Genomic DNA, 19,861 nt, shown 5'->3' with positions numbered 1-19,861 from the left:
TTGCAAAAACACATCTGAAAGGGGTTATGGTCTGATGAAACCAAGGTTGAACTTTTTGGCCATAATTCCAAAAGATATGTTTGACGCAAAAACAACACTGCACATCACCAAAAGAACCCCATCCCCACAGTGAAGCATGGTGGTGGCAGCATCATGCCGAGGGGCTGTTCTTCAGCTGGAACTGGGGCCTTAGTTAAGCTAGAGGGAATTATGAACAGTTTCAAATACCAGTCAATATTGTCACAAAACCTTCAGGCTTCTGCTAGAAAGCTGAACATGGAGAGGAACTTCATCTTTCAGCATGACAACGACCCAAAGAATACATCCAAATCAGCAAAGGAATGGACTCACCAGAAGAAGATTAAAGTTTTGGAATGGCCCAGCCAGAGCCCAGAGATTGAAAATCTGTGGGGTGATCTGAAGAGGGCCGTGCACAGGAGATGCCATCACAATCTGACAGATTTGGAGTGTTTTTGCAAAGAAGAGTGGGCAAACCTTGCCAAATCAAAATGTGCCATGCTGATAGACTAGTACCCAAAAAGACTGAGTGCTGGAATAAAATCAAAAGGTGCTTCAACAAAGTATTAGTTTAAGGGTGTGCACATTTATGCAACCATATTATTTTATTTTGATATTTTTTCTGCCCTCCACCTAAAAGATTTCAGTTTGTTTTTCAATTGAGTTGTACAGTTTATAGGTCACATTAAAGGTGGAAAAAGTTCTGAAATGATTTATCTTTGTCTCATTTTTTTTACATCACAGAAACCTGACATTTTAACAGGGGTGTGTAGACTTTTTATATCCACTGTACATTTAATATGTTCAGAAGTAGAGGGCAGATTGCAGGGACTATGACTGCAGGATCAGACTACACAGAGTTTGTTGTCTGTTGCCGTGGAGACGCATAGTCTGCATAAGAGCTTTAGGAACAAAATTCTAAGAAATTTTTACCCCTTAGTGGAAAGGGCAATTTTTCCTTTTTTGCGTTTTCGTTTTTCAATCCCTGCCTTCCCAGAGTCATAACTTCTTTATTTTTCTATTCACATAGCCGTTTGAGGAGTTGTACTTTGTAATGTCACCATTTAATGTAGCATACAGTGAAGTGCGAAGTTGGAAATAGGTTCCAAATGGCGTGGAATTTCTTTTTTTTTTTACGGCATTTCCTATGCGTTCAGCATCATTACAGCAATACTACCTTCATATCATTTTAAAATTGAAAAAAAAAAAACTTTTGTGACATTTTTTTGCTTTTTATTTTCATATTATTTTATTTAATTTTGTTCGGGAGGTGAAGAAAAATGGCAAATCTGCCATTTTGATTTTCTTCCGTTCTCCATATGGAATAATATTTTTATGTTGCAGCCATTTTCAGATGCACAGATGTCCTTAATGTTTAATTTCTTTATTATTTCTTTATGCGTTTTTTATTCAAGGGAAGGGGGGGTGATTTGAACTTTTATACTTTTTTATTTATTTATTAATTTTTTGCTTTTTTAAAAGTGTATAACAAGCAATCATGGTATTTTATCCATTACAGAATACAGCATTCAGTATATTCCAATGAAGTGCTGCCACCTACAGGCCTGCATTGGAATATACCAGTGGTAGGCGCCGCATCCTCAAGCAAGCCTAGGATTATCACTGTAAGGGGGGAACTAACTCTCCTTAGGGAGAGAGCACCTTAATCAGCGTGAGGAGACTTATAGGCCATACATGCTCCTCTGGAATTCTGGGAGGGAAGGGATGCAAATGAGCTCTTAACAAGCTCTGTCTCTAATGCCACCAGATGTAAGGCAGCTATCCTATAAGTCAATTTTCAGCTCTAAAAATAAGCCTTGAGACATGACTTGGATATTAAATAAGCCAGCACCTCTTCTGCAGACAGCTGTTTCGGGGTGTTTGCCCCTCATCAGTGCAGAGCAGAGAGTACTGGCTTAACTGGGTGAGAGGCCTGTGTCAGGGGGGGAACTAACTCTCCTTAGAGCCTGTATGGCCTATAAGTCTCCTCACACTGATTGAGGTGCTCTCTCCTTAAGGAGAGTTAGTTCCCCCCTGCCCCGGACACAGGCCTCTCACCCAGTTAAGCCTGTGTTCTGCTCTGCACTGATGAGGGGCAAACGCCCTGAAACAGCTCTCTGCAGATGAGGTGCTGGCTTATTTCTTATCCACGTCATGTCTCAAGGCTTATTTCAAGAGCTGAACATTGACTTATAGGATAGCTGCCTTACATCTGGTGGCATTAGAGACAGAGCTTGTTAAGAGCCCATTTGCATCCCTTCCCTCCTAGGATTATCACTGTAACATAACAGCTTCCCCGATCTCAGTTAGGGAAGCTGTTACCGAAGCAGGAGCACGTGGCTCCCACATTTTCACCGCTTGGATGCCGTGGTCACATAGGGACCCTATGGCCGATCACAGACATTAGCCTCGGGCCTGGCAGCTATGGCGGCGCTGCGCTAGTGGTCAGGCACCATCTTTAAAGTGACGACAAGTGGTTAATTAAGACCAAAGTTGCTTAATTTTTTATTTTATTTTAGATTTATTGGGGCACAAGTTTTGGTTGTGGAGGTGAACATTGCCTTTGCCTCTTCTGATCTGCCGCCTCGTCTAGCGATTAGTGTGGGTCACAGATCCTCACAGTCACATATTGACGGCATATCCCAGGGATGCGCCATCAGTGTTACTTTTGGAAAACCCCTTTAAGTTGCACCGTGATGTGAAAAATATTTTTGGGGAAATGTAGTTCCATACCTATGTCCGATGAGATAATCTGCTCTTGTCTTGCAGTCTGGATAAGAAAGCAACGTACAGTTACCTGGTTAAATGGAGAGACCTTTCTTATGATCAGTCAACATGGGAGGAGGACAACATGAAGTTACCGGATTATGATTACCACAAGCAGTTATATTGGAGACAGAGGTATTTTGGATGATCATACTGGGGAAGAGGGGACCAGGGGACCTTTTCTTCTGCCAAATGACCATTTTGGCTCTGCTATATCTTGTGCCTTGTATCCCGTAGCTGCTGTGAGGTGGCCAAAAGAAATGTATTAATGTGCTTCTTGATATCTGTGTCCTTCCCCCTCCCCAGGGAACTGATCATGGGTGAGAGTAACTCCTGTCCTGCAAAATACAAGAGGAACCACAAAGAGCTGTACATGGAGAACGTGCCCAGGTCCCCCACCAAGGATGTGAGTATGATCAGTGGCTGAAGACTGGAGGTCGGGTCCTTTTACATATCCGTCATATGTGATTCCTCTTCTCTTGCGCACACAGCCCACAGTGAAGTACGAAACTCAGCCGCCGTTCGTGTCGTGCACAGGGCGGCACCCTTCATATGTACCAGCTGGAGGGATTGAACTGGTTGCGGTTCTCTTGGGCACAAGGCACGGATACCATTCTGGCTGACGAGATGGGCCTGGGAAAAACCATACAGACCATAGTGTTTTTGTATTCTCTCTATAAAGAGGTGAGAAAAGTGGAAATGTCACCGCTTTTACTGTAAAAAAACGTTCCGGACGCCACGTACATCGCAGCGGACAGCTTTGCAAATAGGGGTTGTCCCTTCTAGGACATTGATGTCATTAGGAAGACGCCATTATTGTCAGATACATTTGGCTGCCACCTCTGATATCTGATCCTATCCCCAGAACAGGGACCTCAATAGTGAATGCAGCAGGAAGCATGCGCATGCGCGGTCTACTCTCCACCACTTCAGGGCTACGTTCTGGAGATGCGAGTGGGGGTCAGCCACAGGAGAGATAACAGCACCCCGTTCTCTGCTTCAGTTGTGTTTTGGCAGCAATGTCTTTTTGAACCGTCAGGAGACAGACAGCCATACCTGGGTCCTTATGGGTTGGGGACAGCTTTGCACGCCGCATCCCTAGGCAGCAGATTGAGCACCATGTGTAGTGTTTGAAGTGAGAGCAGATGGAGAACATTAAGACTTTCTTTTTCCCTGCAGGGACATACGAGGGGCCCTTTCCTTGTTAGCGCCCCACTTTCCACCATCATAAACTGGGAGCGGGAGTTCCAGATGTGGGCACCAGACTTGTACGTTGTGACTTATACAGGAGACAAGGACAGTCGGGCTGTGATCCGAGAGAACGAATTCTCCTACCAGGACAACGTGATGAAGGGAGGGAAGAAGGCCTTCAAGATGAAGGTGAGAATGTCGTCTATTATAGAAGTGATTACTTATTATCATTAACGCCGCTGGGACGGATATTGGGCTTTGTTGACTTTATCCATTGATTTTCTTTCTTCCTGCTCTTGCTATATCATTTATTCCTTTGGACAACCCAAGGCTCAAGCTCAAGTGAAGTTTCACGTTCTTCTCACCTCGTACGAGCTGGTCACGATTGATCAGGCTGCTCTAGGATCCATACGTTGGGCCTGTCTGGTAGTGGATGAGGCTCATCGTCTCAAGAACAACCAATCAAAGGTGTGTATGATGGGAGTTGAGGCTAAGGGAAACTCTGGGTTTATAAAACAGCACAGATAATGCATAGAAATATGGATATATATATTACTGTAAATTGTATTACTTGCAGTTTTTCAGGGTGCTGAATGGATATCAGATTGATTACAAGCTGCTCCTCACAGGGACCCCTCTGCAGAACAACCTGGAGGAACTTTTCCATCTTCTCAACTTCCTCACTCCAGAACGATTTAAGTAAGTGGTGAATTTACATGCTCCCTTCCATGATAGAAGTCTAGGCAAAGCTATGGTGCTGACCATGGGGCCATGATAAATGCATGAGAAGGTCCATATTTTACCACATGCCTGGTGGGAAATACTTCCTGCCTTATTTCTCAGGTCTGATTATGGTTTTATTTCCTTGCAGTAATCTGGAAGGATTCTTAGAAGAATTTGCAGACATTTCCAAAGAAGATCAAATCAAGAAGTTGCACGATCTGCTGGGTCCACACATGCTACGCCGACTTAAAGCCGATGTGTTTAAAAACATGCCGGCAAAGACTGAGCTCATCGTCAGGGTGGAGCTCAGTCCCATGCAGAAGTAAGTAAGACCTTCCATGTCAGTAACAAACCACATGGACTTAAAGGCCGTGGATACCTTCAAAGGCATATTTTTATGATTTGTGTTTTACTCATTTTAGGCTATAAATCATTTTTTCAATTGGTATTTTTAAAAATGTTCAACTGTTTCTGAGATACAAGAGTTAAAAAGGAGTCTGTTTGCAAGCTGTCCCTTTGTGCTGACGGCTCATGTGTAGCTCTTATCTCTGATCTCCTGAGCTCAGGATAGAAGAAAGAGGAGGTCAGTAGAAGAAAGAGGAGAACTACACATGAGCCATCAGATGACAAGATTCAAAGAAAACACTGAAGACTGATTTTTTTAACTCTTGTATCTCAGAAATGGCTGAAGGTTCTTCATAAAGAACAACTGAAAAAATGATTTGTAGCCTAAAATGAGTTAAATGCAGTCATAAAAAATAACCCTCGAAGGTTTACCTAGCCTTTACTGTGATATGTCCTCCATATCTACGGGGAATTATCTGGACTGTGCTTCACAGGAAGTATTACAAGTTTATCTTGACTCGTAACTTCGATGCTCTCAACTCACGAGGAGGAGGGAACCAGGTCTCATTACTGAACATCATGATGGACCTGAAGAAGTGCTGCAACCATCCATACCTCTTCCCTGTGGCTGCAATGGTGAGTGTCTGTTACATTGGTGGCATATCAGTAGGATAAGCCACCAATGTCCGATGCGGGTTCCACCTTGGGACCTGCCGTTATCTCCAGAACAGGCTCCCGAAAGTGAATGAGAGCTCGCATGCTCTACATTCATTTCTATGGAAATTTCAAAAATAGCTGAGTAAGCGAGTGCGGCTCATTCACTTTGAGAGGTTCTGGAGATAGATGTGGCTCCCACTTCTGGGATCCTTGTCTATTGGACATTGGGGGCATATCCTAGTGATATACCACCAATGTATGAAATGAGACAACCCATTTAAATTAAAGGGGTCTCTCCATTTTCCTGTAGGACCCCTTAGTCCTCAGTAGGAAAGATTTTTTTTCGACACATACAATGTAAAATTAAAGAGGTTTTCCACATCCCTAGTGTAGGTCATCAATAGGAGATCGGTGGGGGTCAGACACCCAGCACCCTGACCGATCAGCCATTTTGGGCTGAATGCTCTATCCACTGTGCAGTGTTGGGTGTATTGTATTTCTGCTCTCTTTCTGGGGGTAGATCTGTTGTACTCCGACATGGCCACTACACAGTGAACAGTGCCTGCTGCTTCCAGCTCTGTCCGCTGTATAATTTCCTGCGCTGTGTACCTCCATTGATTGCGAGCTGAGCTGCAGTAACCCAACATGGCAGCTACACAGTGAAAGGTGCTTCCTGCTTTTTGCTCCCTCCACTGCATAGTATCCAGTGCTGGCGGCTGCCGGAAACAGCTGATCAGTGTGGATGGCGGGAGTCGTATCCCCACTGATTGGATATTGATGACCTATCCTGAGAATAGACCATCTGTATCAAAATAGACAACCCCTTTGATGTAGGCCCAGCCCCAGGACATAATAATTGTTAAAGGGGTTCTCCGGGAATTAAGAAAATGAAAATACGTAAATATTACTTTATTATAAATATATTCCCAAATACCTTTCATTAGTTATAATGGCTCGTTTTGTGTGGGGAACAATCATTAGGAGAAATAAAATGGCCGCCGTCCTATTACTACACACAAAACCTGTCCTAATCACAAAACAGGACAAGTTACTTCAGAACACTGAGCTAAAGAGCTGCCTCATCCTCCTCCTCTCTGCTCTGCTTGTCAGGGATTATGGTCCTGAGCTGATAAGATCTTCAGCTGAATCTCTGTAGGAATGGAGTCCATGAGGAGACATGAAGTACAGAGAGGAGATGGGGATGTGGCTGATGAGCAGCAGCACTTGTATGCAGTCTCCATTACCACAGTCTGTCCTGTCCGTCCTCTCTGTACTTCATGTCTCCTCATAAACTCCATTACTACAGAGATTCAGCTGAAGATCTTATCAGCTTTATTCAGGATCATATTCCCTGACAAGCAGAGCAGAGAGGAGGATGAGGCAGCTCTTTACCTCAGTGTTGTGAAGTAACTTGTCCTGCTGTGTGATTAGGACAGGTTTTGTGTGTAGTAATAAGACGGCGGCCATTTCATTTCCCCTGATGATTGCTCCCTAGACAAAATGAGCCATTATAACTAATGATAGGTATTTGGCAATATATTTATAATAAAGTAATATTTAAAGGGGATATCCAATGTTTAAAACTAGCCCGGGTCCCTCATATAGCGGCACCTGCATTACTCCTGATCCCTGCACGTCCGCTGCTGCATCTCCGGCGATGGGGGGAGCAGCCAATAGCAGGCCGCAACAGGGATGAGCCTCTCTAGCATCGCGGGTGACACTAGGGAAGCTCGTCCCTGTTGCCGCCTGCTGTTGGCTGCTCCCCCCATTGCTGAATGTTTTTAAGCCTCGCGACGGGGAGGTGCAGGGTGGCCATGTGGGGATCTGGAGCAACATGGATGAGGGAGAGCGGGTTAAGTATAATCTTTATGAGGGACCCAGGCATTGGGGGGCTTGTTTTAAACTTTGGATAAGTATTTTCATTTTCTTAATTCCCGGAGAACCCCTTTTAAGTCTAAGGAGGTTCACCCTTTAGCTTCCTGTGTGATGGACTCCATTAGGGCACACTACCATAGAGTGAGGCTAATCAATGTACTGTCTATTTCTTCATTCTTCTCCAGGAGTCTCCCAAACTCCCGACTGGTGCCTATGAGGGAGGCTCTCTCATCAAATCTTCGGGCAAGCTGCTGCTTCTACAGAAGATGCTTCGGAAGCTGCACGAACAAGGGCATCGAGTCCTCATCTTTTCCCAGGTCTAGTCTTCACACATGCCTCAATGCTTCTGTGTACACGGGTGTTGGAGGTTCCCCCCTGCAGGTTCCATCAGTACGACATAGACGACACTTTTTTTTTAATGGCATTCATTGCACGGGATGGATTACAAGATATTTTCATAGTTTGACATTTTCATTTTCTCTTAGTCCCACTACATGGACTAAGTGCCCTTTTACACGGAGATGATAGAGCGGAAGTCATCGGGATTGAGACGGTTGACCGCTCATTTGCAGTCCCTGTTTACATGATGTCTTGCCAATTATTATTTTTTTGAAAGATGCGATCACCCAACCAATGAGCATTTGCTCGTTTGTCGGGTGATTGGCGCCACCGTTACATGGGCAAATTATCAGGAATGCGCACTCAAGCAAAGGTTAGTTCCCGATAATTGCCCCGAACCTCGGCCTATGTAAAGGAGCCCTTATATCAAACTGGTGTAAAGTAGAACTGGCTTAGTTGCCCATAGCAACCAATCAGATTCCACTTTGGAAAATAAAAAGTGGAATCTGCAAGGGGCAACCATTATCCCTTTATTGCTTGTTCAATAATCTGAAATGCTTCTGTACTGCAGTATATAGTGCCTGCTACACGTACATGTATGTCAGGAAGGGGTTAAGCCTTTCAGCATCCTGCGATTTTTCAGTTTTTTGTATTTTTGTTTTTCACTCCCCGCCTTCCCAGAGCCATAACTTTTTTATTTTTCCCTTCACGTAGCCGTATGAGGACTTTTTTTTTGTGTGGAATAAGTTGTACTTTCTAATGGCAACATTTAATTTGGCATACAATGTAAAATTTCAAATGGGGTGGAATTGGGGTGGGGGGAAACGCGATTCCGTCACATTTCTATGGGTTTTGTTTGTATGGCGTTCCCAGGGCGGTAAAACTGAGCTTTTCCCTTCATTCTCCAGGTCAGTACAATTACAGCGATACCACATTTATATAGTTTTTCTTGTATTTTTTTTTTTATATTCTTTTTATTGAAGTTTTCAATTATAATCAATAAATCAGAACATTAGATTTTTTTGAAGCCTTTTGGGATCTTAGTCTCTTGTTCTTTTTTATTCTTGTCGAATACATACATATAAATTAAAGGTGTAACAAAAACACAACAAAAATATGTAAAAATATAACATAACACTGATATGAAGACGCAGGTGTAATAAATGTATTGTTACATTTTGTGTATTATTCATACTCACATTTTATAGATGCTCTAAATATTTAGTTTCCCTAGGGGACCTTTTTAATCTTTCTTGTTTTTCTTTTTTTAATACTGAAAAAAATATAAGAACCTTGTAAAAAGTTTTTTTTTCTCCATATTTTGACACAGATACCTTTTTTTTTTTTTTTATAGTTATGTCTGCGGAGCTGTATAAGGGCTCTTTTCTCTCCTTTTTTTTTTTTTTTGCGGGACAATTTGTGCTTTTTATTGATACAATTTTGGAGTGTGTCTGACTTTTTGATCACTTTCAATTCAATTTTTGTTGGGAGGTGAAGCAATGAAAGAATGGCGAATCGGCCATTCTTTTTTTGAGCCACCCTAGATGATTATAAGGCCTCGTGCACATGGCCATAGTTTCAATCCGCATCCGATCTGAGTTTTTTGTGGATCAGATGTGGAATCATTCCTCTCAATGGGCCTGTAAAAGATGCTTCCTTAGCACACCCGTGAGTTGTCTGCATCCATAAGTCTGTTCTGCGGCCCTGTGTTTTGTGGATCCTCGATTTGTGGACCGCAAAACACTTACAGCCGTGTGCATGAGCCCCAATAAGCAACTAGTGTTGAGCGCCGCAAGCTTCGGATGCTTCATCTGAAGTCGCTTCCTTCAAAACCTCAGAATAATACTGTACGGAGATCCGTCTCCGTACAGTATTAGAATGTAAGGGCTTCGATGAGCTGAAGTAAGTTACTCACGAAGTCGCGCTTGACTTCATTGAATAACTTTGGTAATTGATTTTTAAAGAGGAAAACCACTTTAAAACTTGAAATTGAATTCTGTTTTGGTTCCGACTAGTATCTCGGAACTGCAGCCTGAGTTCGGTTTCAAGTTTTAAATTGGCTTTCCTCTTTAAAAAAAAATTACCAAAGTTATTCAACAAGGTCACACGCGACTTCGTGAGTAACTTACTTTCGCTCATCAGAGCCCATACATTCTAATACTGTACGAAGACTGATCTCCGTACAGTATTATTCCGACGTTTTGAATGAGGCGACTTCAGATGAAGCATCCTGAAGCACGCTTCGCTCAACACTATAAGCAATCATTAGATTGCTTCTACAATACATTGCATCGAACTGCAATTCATTGGAGATCTTCTATGTTCTTATAGAGCAGTGCCACCTGCAGGGCTCCATAGGAACTGCAGCTCTACAGCTTCTTCAGAGAGACCAGGGCTTTCACACAACCAATGGCTCCCCCGATTGCCGCTAGGGGGAGCCGTTCACACCCTGGGAGCGCAGAGCTCTCGGGGAATACCGCATCAGATGCTGTGGTAACATTGGGCCATGACATCTGAAGGGTTAAATGTCCCTTTCAGTATTCATTAGCCCTGGGCGTCTGCTGTCTTTTTAAAGACCGGACGTCCGCTGTACATGTATGGCGGAGGTTCAGAAAGGGTTAAAATGCCCATACATAAAAATCGACCCCAATTAGTAATTTTGCCCATAGCACTATGATAATTATTTTTTAATTCTTAGCCGTTCACTTTTTACTGAAACCTCTTCTCTTTCCATTTTTCAGATGACCAAGATGCTGGACCTCTTAGAAGACTTCCTGGACTACGAGGGCTACAAATATGAGCGAATAGATGGAGGGATCACTGGTTCGTTGAGACAGGAAGCCATCGATAGATTTAATGGTGAGTATTTTGGCTGCTGTGATTTTGCTTTCGCTCCTAAGATCCTCCTCTGTCTTCACCCGCTCCTTTGTTTCATAGCTCCCGGTGCTCAGCAGTTCTGCTTCTTACTCTCCACACGTGCCGGGGGTCTGGGGATCAACCTGGCGACTGCAGACACCGTCATTATCTACGATTCCGACTGGAACCCCCACAACGACATTCAGGTAGATATGCTCTGAGCCATCACACATGGTGCCTTAAGCTGGCCATACACGTTAGTCAGATGTCTACCAGCTTCTTTCTCCCCTCTCCCATTTACAACACATTCATTCCCGGCTGATCAGGAGAAATAATTGCCGGCTGATTCAGTCTTTGTGTGACCGTTATGTGTATGGCTGGCTTTAGACTAGCTTACAGGAGATGTCTTGTCAGATCCTTCCAGAATGTAGCCACCAGAGTGATCGGCTTCGGACACCCTGACAGCAGCCAATTTTGCTGGTGGAAGTCTTGACTTGCCAGATGAGTAGCCATCCATGTGGCGGTTCAGGTCGGAAGCATGAGGCAACCCCTTTAATGTCCAGCCTGAAACACCATTTATTTTAAATAGGTATATCTATATAATGACCGGAGGTTGTCTGATACAGAGCTACAGATCCCCTGTATAGACATTATTATGATTATTTATTTTAAAGCGCTGTAGATCCAGCTGGGGTTACAAAGAAATAAAAAAAACAGGAAACTACGGTATTAACAGACTGGTACAGAGGGGTAGAGGACCCTGCCCGCTAGAGCTTACACTCTATAGGGAAGAGGTAGAACACAGTAGGTGAGGGTATAGAATGCTCATGTGGCTGTGTGGTGGCAGCATGCTCATTGCAGACGGTAGGCTATCCTGAAGCGGTGGTTTTCAGGTTACTCTTAAAGGTTTGGATGTTGGGGGAGAGTCTGATGTGTTGGGGTAGAGAGTTCCAGAGTAGGGGCGAGGCACATGAGAAATCTTGTAGTCAATTGACTGAAGAACAGATGTAGGAGGAGGTTCTGTGAGGATCTGAGATTACGTGTGGGGATGTATCTGAAAAGCAGGTCAAAGATGTAAGAAGGAGACGGGTTGTAGACGGACTTATATGTAGTTGTAAGTATTTTAAACTGAATTCGCTGGGCCAAGGAGAGCCAGTGAAGGGATTGGCGGAGGCGAAACGCGGGAGAGGTGGATTAACCAGGCAGCAGAGTTGAGAATAGCTTTGAGGGGAGCGAGGGTGCTTGATGGGAGCCCACAGAGGAGGATGTTGCAGTAGTCCTGGCGGGAGATGACGAGAGCATGCACTAGTATTTTAGTTGACTCAGGGATGAGGAAGGCGCGAATACGAGAGATGTTCTTAAGTTGTAAATGGCAGGTGGAGGGAAAGGGTTTGGATGTGTGGCTTAGAGGACAGGGCAGAATCCAATGTTACCGACAGCGGGCCTGCGAGACTGGAGAAAGTGTTGTGCTATTAACCATAATGGACAGGTCAGGTAGGGGGGCTGAGTGACATGGGGAAAGACAATGAATTCAGTTTTCTCCATGTTGAGTTTTAGGAAGCGGGAAGAGAAGAATGAAGATATAGCCGACAGACATGCTGGGATTCTGGATAGCAGGGAAGCAACACCTGGGCCAGAGAGGTAGATTTGAGTGTCGTCCGCATAGAGGTGGTATTAGAAGCCATGGGACTCTATGAGGCCGAATGTATAAGTGGAGAAAAGAAGGGGACCCAGGACAGAGCCTTGAGGGACACCAACAGAAAGGGGGCGTGATGAGGAGGTAGTGTATGAATGGGAAACGTTAAATGTTCTGTTGGTGAGGCACGAGGAGATCCAGGAGAGGGCTAGGTCTTTGATGCCAAGGGAAGAGAGATTTGTAGGAGGAGAGAGTGGTCAACAGTTTTGAAGGCAGAGGAAAGGTCAAGAAGGAGGAGTACAGAGTAGTGAAGTTTAGCTTTTGCAGCTAGCAGATTGTTGGCGACTTTGGTTAGGGCAGTTTCAGTGCAGCGATTTGGTCTGAAGCCGGATTGCATCTGATCAAAATGAGTGGCATGAGAGGTTAGAGGACAATTCGAGATGGACATGTTGTTCCAGGACATAGGCAGAATTTTATCATGTTACTCTACCTTCAGCCACCACTAGAGGGAGCTCACTGAAAACTGTAAATCACTGGAGATTTGGGCATAGCTTGATTATTTGAGAAGTGGCCTTGATGCTGCATGCTGGGAAGCTTAGTAGGAAAGTTTCTGTGCTTGTGGCCACATGACCACTTTCAGCCAATGTGCTGAAAGTTCGGCTTCATTGACATTTAGGGCACCGTCTGCAGACTTGTCGACACTACAGCACCCAATCACCTTTTAATTCTTTTTTTTTTTTTTTTTTTTTTTTTTTTTAAGGCCTTCAGTAGGGCTCACCGAATCGGCCAGGCCAACAAAGTGATGATCTACAGATTTGTGACGCGGGCGTCGGTCGAGGAACGTATAACACAGGTGGCCAAGAGGAAGATGATGTTGACCCACCTAGTGGTGAGACCAGGGCTTGGCTCCAAGGCTGGTTCCATGTCCAAGCAGGAGCTTGATGACATCCTGAAGTTTGGGACAGAAGAACTATTTAAGGATGAAATAGAAGGTAAGACTAAGCGCGTTCTTGGTCTCCTGCCACAAATGGCAGCCTCTGTACCAGCTTTTCGCAAACCACAATGAGCATTTATATCTGCCTTGTGAGATCCATCCTCCTCTACTTTCTTGTGTCAGTCTTAACTATACTGGCATGCTATTCGTGAACCAGAAAGATCAGGATGAACGGAGCTGTCCTAGTTGCAGTGAATGCAATTTCAGGAGGAGGTGACATCACAACCTTGTGTAGATATTCGTAGCTGTCCAGGCAGAGAAGAAAGACCAGAGACAATAGTTTGTTAATGAGTGGGCAGCGTCCACACCCACCCACCTTTTTAAGGTTAGTTCCCCTCCCCCAAGCCCACCTCATTCCCCATTTTGTCTTTACTGTTGCAAGTGCAGTAACTTCCATTTTTGCCACCTCAAGATGCGCTCTACAATGAAGGTGAGTTATCACACCTAATGCTCAGAAAAAGGTAGAGGAGATGCCCACAGCCACCTACAGATGTCAGCTTGGGTGCTGTGAGCAACTTACCCACTTTTCATTTGCTCTCAGCCTGTGCAACCAAGTAGGAACATCAGATGACTCCATTGGCTGCGGCAGTCAGTGCTTCGCTGGTCACGGCAGGTCACTTTCAGCACGGAACGAAAAGCAAGGGAGCCGGCGTAGATTTAAGCAAGTGGCATGTCCAAACGTCAGCGCACGGTTATTAAGAGCGGCGTCTAAATTGCCAAACTTAATAAATGACCGCAGAAGTGTACATGAGATGTGTGGCATCTCGGACACTTTGCTGCTGCTGTATTTGGGCTCAGGCACACGGCTGTAGTTTCTGTCCGCATTCGATGTGGACCCATTCATTTCAGAGGGGCTGCATCCGGACGCCTGTTCCGCGGCCCCCGCAAAAAAACAAGGACACGTCCTATCCTTGTTTTGGACATTTCTACAGAAGTTAAAAAATAAATGGCGGCATGCGTTCAGCTGGGATCTGTGTTTTGCGAATCCACTATTTGCGGACCGCAACTCACGGCCGTGTGCGGGAACCCTTACACTGCAGTTTTTCCGCACGATAATCTACCCGCAAAAAACGTGCGTAATCTTTGCAGGTAGCCTTACTAGGTCAGTCCTCTCCTGTCTTCCTAGAACAGTTACAGGGGGTGTCTGACATTTTGGGGGTCATTTATCAAGACCGCCGTTTTAGACACCGTTCTTAATAAGTCCCTGCGCTGGTGCCGGCCTCTACATAGCTTCAGCGCATCAAGCGCTGCATCTCCTCGTCGGCCGGAACAAGACATCTGGCGATGGTAGGGTGGTGGGGCGCTATGTGGGGGCTGGCAGCCTATAGCAGGCCACGACAGGGACGAGCCTACCTAGCATCATTCACACTTCTAGGGAGACTCGTTCCCGTCATGGCCTGCTATTGGCTGCTCCCCCCCATAACCGGATGTTTTGATCCGCGCGACAGGGAGATACAGCAGCAGTCATGCGAGCATCAGGAGTGGCGCGGGTGCCGGGGAGCGGGGTAAGTATAACCTATATGAGGGGCCCGGGCATTAGGGGGGACATTATAGGGGTTGGATAACCCCTTTAAATGCATTGGATCCACAGAAATAACCTTTGCAAAAGTATACACACCCCCTCGGTAAATCACTGACTTCTAACCAGTTGTCTCCCTTCCAGGTGATAACAAAGAGGAGGACAGCAGCGTCATCCACTACGACAACGGGGCCATCGCGCGGCTCCTGGATCGCAACCAGGACGAGACGGAGGACACCGAAGTGCAGAACATGAACGAGTACCTCAGCTCCTTCAAAGTCGCTCAGTACGTGGTGCGAGAGGAGGAGAAGGTGAGCACCGGCCTCCATGTTTGCTGCTTATCTGCCGGTCAAGGGTGGACATTCTCCACGTTTTACTTTACCTTTCAGTTGGAGGAGCTGGAACGGGAGGTGATCAAACAGGAGGAGAACGTGGATCCCGATTACTGGGAGAAGCTGCTCCGCCATCACTACGAGCAGCAGCAGGAGGACCTGGCACGCAACCTGGGCAAGGGCAAGAGGGTGAGGAAGCAAGTGAACTACAACTGACGCCGCGCAGGAGGATCAGGGTAAGAACCCCCTCACAGAGTCTCACTTCCATCAGTTGTTCTATAGTTGTTTCAAGATCTCTGCTTGCTGCTAGTGAGTGAGAACATTTTCCTTGACACTCAGAGGCTAAAACACCCCTGTAGATCCAATACTTCTCACATCTGAGGGTTTGTTATAGTTTAAGCGACTGCCTAAGCAGCCTGATGCATGTTACCTGCACTGATACATTGTAACAAACCATCAGGACAGGAGAGTGAAATTTTCCTAGGCCTCTGATAGCGTTGTCCCCGATCCCTCTTTACAGATAACCAGTCTGAATACTCCGTGGGCTCTGAGGAAGAGGATGAAGATTTTGATGAGAGAGCCGAAGGTGAGGGCGGCAGAGGGACCATTGGAAGCCATATATCGGTGGTATCATTGCTGACATCTTTTGTTGTGCCGTCACAGGACGCAGGCAGTCTCGCCGACAACTGCGCAACGAGAAGGACAAGCCACTGCCGCCTCTACTGGCCCGGGTCGGTGGGAATATAGAGGTAAGTCACACCTATCTATTGAGACTGCTTGCATAGCTTTTTGTATGTTTGATATTGCATGAAAAGAAGTATTATTGCAGTGGTAGACCTCCCCTTTAACCTCTTCCCGACATCCGCTATCCATGTATGGCAGATGTCGGGTCTTTAAAGATGGCGCGCGGAGCGGAACAAGCACCATGGCCGCCGGTTTCCTGCTGTTTCATACAGCAGACACCTGCGGCTAATGTCCGCGATTGACGGTAATGCCAATCGTGGACATTTAAAGGCTATATACTCCTTCGGAGGCAATTTTTGTTTATGATTGCATGTTACTCATTTTTGTCTAAAAATATATATTTTTTTCAATTGGCCTTTATTAAAAATATTGAGCTGTTCTGTCACAAAGGGGTAACAGTTTTTCTAACTGTGTGACTGGTACTTTCACTTTGTGCCGCTCATCATAATAAACCTCGTCTCTAAACTACTAAGAGGACATGAACACTTAGTTGAAGGGAATGTTTCATCAGAAAATGACCTGCTGTTTAAATCACTTTTTTATGTTTAGCATGTATGTAAATCATTTTTGATGTTATTTTTAATTTTCCATGTCACTTTTTATAATTTAAACTAAAAAATCCTGCAGTTTTCACATTGGCCACCATGTCTAATAATAGGCATCACTACTTCATCTGCACAGATCACTTTACTGCAGTTATCTACTTATCTATCAGTCTAATCCTGCCTGTAATGATACCACCTCTGTGTGTAGATAAGACAAGATCCACCATTCACGAGAGGTCCACAGGTCACAGAGCATGCCTAGAAAACTCTCTGGTCAGTCCCCTCCTAACCGTTGTGTCTATGGACCATGGGGCTGCCGTAAAGCAATTTTTAATGCTGTGTAAATGCTGTTAAGAACAGCTCAGGCAGAATGGCCGCCCCCATAATCATGTTCATAAAATAAAATAAATAAAAATCTGCAAACAGAAAATAGAAGCAGATTTAAAAAAAGGATGTGTGTTACTATTTGGTTTTAACTGGCAGATAACATTTTTGGTGACACATTTCCTTTGAGCCACATTCTTATTAGTAAGATGAGAACTGAGCTGTACTGAGCGTTCATAATGTCAGAGAGCAGAGATAAGGAGCCCGTCAGCTCCTGCTCTGACGGAATAGACAGAAAATCCAACGCTCTCTACAGAAAAAAGGATGACCTATTTTTAATAAAGACCAATTCAAAAAAATATTTTCAGCTCAAAATGAGTACAATGCAATAATAATAATAAAAAAAAGCCCCCTAAAGGTGTACATAGCCTTTAACCCCTCAGATGCTGTGGACAAACGTGACCACGGCATCTGAAACAGCGCGCGCTGCTGGGTCAGGCGCGATTTCCCCCAGCGGAGATCAGGGAAGACGTTCTATAGTAATAATGAGGCTGAACCTCTACTAGTCTTACAGGCTCATTTGTATTTCACAGTTCATGCCAGCAGGTGGCAGCACTGAACAGTGATATCATTATTTCAAAAGATCAAATTTTTTTTTCAGTATTAAAACGCAAGAAAAGCTTTATATACATAGTATCGCCGTAGTCCTACTGACCTGGAGAATGAAGAGCACAAGTCAGTTTTACCGCATAATGAACGCCGTAAAAATAAAACCTGTAAAACTGGCAAAATTGCCTTTTATTTTTTCAAATTCCACCCTATTTGGAATTATTTTCCTGCTTCCCACTACATTGTATAAAATATTAAATGGTGATATTAGAAAGTACATCTTATCTTGCAAAAAAACAAGCCCTCATATGGCTGTGAACGGAAAAATAAGAAAGTTATGGCTCCGGGAAGGCAGGGAGCGAAAACACAAAAGCGGAAAATCGCTGCTTCGAGAAATGGTTAAAGGGGTATTCCCATCTTAGACAATGGGGGCACCGCTGGGACCCGCACCTATATCGAAAACTGAGCGGAGAGTGCTGTGGCTGGAGGACCCCAGATTTCCCGCGGTCCGTCCACCACCAAGCGCTAATCCCCGCCTCTCCCCTAGAAGTGAATGAGAGCGTGCCGCGCATGCGCGGCCCATGCTCCCATTCATTTCTATGGGGCAGACAGCAATAGCCGAGCCAGCGCTCGGCTATTTTCGGCTGCCCCATAGAAATGAATGGAGGGCGGCTGCGCATGCACAGTGCGCTCTCCTTCACTTTCGGGGCTCTATAAGACCATGGGGGCATATCCTATCGATATGCCCCTATTGTCTGAGATGAGAAAACCCCTTTAAGATGGACAAGTTTCTAGTGCAGTTGCCAGGTTTGGGGTGGCGCCAACGCTACGCTGGGTCCCCCAGACACAGTCAAGGTGTCTCCATGTGTTGCTGCCCACCTAAAGGGTTGGTAAGGCGTGGTGCACCTCAATGGGAAATATGTCCAGAGAGTCGGGGTCTGCAGTAACCAGTCTGCTTCTGTACTGGACGAAATCAGGTACAAAACAGTACAGGTGAGGCATAGGGCTGGCTTCTCCAGTCTCCGCCCGGGCAAAGAAGGGTTTGATGCTGAGGAAAGGCCTGAGCTAGCTGTCCTTCTTTCTCTTCAGAAGGCTGGCATCCTGGTCAAGGGCCCACGGTCTGTAGCTCAGTAGTCTGGCTGGCTCCTTGGTCACTGGTCTCGTGACCCATGGTCTGTTGCTCAGCGTCCCCATCTTAGTGTCTTCTTCTGGTCACTCATGAAGGCTGACATGAGTCTTCCCCTCCAAGCAATGGTCCCTAACTGCAGAACACTAGGGGCTCTGACTGCTCTCCTTATATACAGTTTTATCTAGACTAGAACCTTCTAGTGGGAGGGGTGGAGTAGAGAAGCTCAGCACAAACAGATACATTGTAAGGGTTCATGCACTCGAGCGTATTTTCTTTCCGTTTTCATTCTGGTTTTTTTGAGGACCGTATGCGGAACCATTCACTTCAATGGGGCTGTAGAAAATACAGAAGTTACTCTGTGTGCATTGCGTTTGTCCGCATGGCCGTTCCGCAAAACATTAATGCATGTCCTATTATTGTCCGCAAATCACGGTCCAAGGCCCTTTTAAAGTCAATGGGTCTGCAAAAAATACGGAATGCACACAGAACACATCCGTATGTAGAAATGCTATGCCCAGCCCATATTGCTCATGTGTTTGGTGATTAATAAGTTACTGTTTCTGTATACGATCCGCAAAAAACGGATCAAATACGGAAACTCTACGGATATGTTTTGTGCAATAATGGAACGGAAGAGGACTTAAATCAGAGAAAAAAACCCCTCAGATACGGAACAACGGGTTAGTGAAAAACAGACCGCAAAACAACAACGGTTGTGTGCATGAGCCCTAACACTTTCCGTCTCCCATAGACTTACATTACAGCTTCAATGATGCTCAATGGCGATGACACAGCAGTTTTTCCAGACAAAAACAAATTTCCAGATATAATAACATAGCTAAAACCAGACATTCACAAGGTCAGGCTGTCTGGTTTTGGTGATAAACAAGTCTGGCTTTTTCCCATCAACGCATGGTCTCTATTAAACCCTATGGCAGCTGTGGAAATTACCAGTGTCTAATTCAAAGTCCTAACAGTCTCTCAGTATTCATTAACCCTTTCCACAGAGCCTTAAAAATACAGCGATAATGAAAAAGATGTATATCACAACATACATATAAAATGCAGTTACACAGTATTAAACAGTGCGTGTCAACCCTTTCAAGAAAAAATAAAGTAAGAAGTTTATAACTTTGCATTGGGGAAACTGGGCAAATGTCCACAAATGTCCAGACTTCAAAGTACCCCCTGCTCCAGGGCCCTACACTAGGACCTTGGAGGTTCTGTTCATAGAGTAAATTCCTCCCCACAGACGCATG

The 19,861-nt window shown here is 44.9% G+C and overlaps 1 protein-coding gene across 1 annotated transcript in view; it reads left to right on the top strand.

Moving 5' to 3' along the window:
* Nucleotides 1-19,861, top strand: part of CHD3 (chromodomain helicase DNA binding protein 3) — an 86,788-nt gene that overhangs the window by 47,033 nt on the left and 19,894 nt on the right. The window contains 18 exon segments of the mRNA XM_044278900.1: nucleotides 2,788-2,919; nucleotides 3,091-3,190; nucleotides 3,276-3,320; nucleotides 3,322-3,468; nucleotides 3,964-4,164; nucleotides 4,306-4,443; nucleotides 4,553-4,674; nucleotides 4,847-5,020; nucleotides 5,538-5,679; nucleotides 7,761-7,892; nucleotides 10,656-10,773; nucleotides 10,852-10,976; nucleotides 13,167-13,398; nucleotides 15,064-15,230; nucleotides 15,309-15,464; nucleotides 15,466-15,487; nucleotides 15,772-15,837; nucleotides 15,915-16,000. Of these exon segments, the coding sequence (XP_044134835.1) occupies nucleotides 2,788-2,919; nucleotides 3,091-3,190; nucleotides 3,276-3,320; nucleotides 3,322-3,468; nucleotides 3,964-4,164; nucleotides 4,306-4,443; nucleotides 4,553-4,674; nucleotides 4,847-5,020; nucleotides 5,538-5,679; nucleotides 7,761-7,892; nucleotides 10,656-10,773; nucleotides 10,852-10,976; nucleotides 13,167-13,398; nucleotides 15,064-15,230; nucleotides 15,309-15,464; nucleotides 15,466-15,487; nucleotides 15,772-15,837; nucleotides 15,915-16,000 (2,305 nt within the window).

The sequence above is a fragment of the Bufo gargarizans genome, chromosome 2 (assembly GCF_014858855.1).
Source record: "Bufo gargarizans isolate SCDJY-AF-19 chromosome 2, ASM1485885v1, whole genome shotgun sequence".
NCBI lineage: Eukaryota > Metazoa > Chordata > Amphibia > Anura > Bufonidae > Bufo > Bufo gargarizans.
Note: the sequence above shows the minus strand (reverse complement) of the source record. Positions and strands in the feature narration are given on the sequence as shown.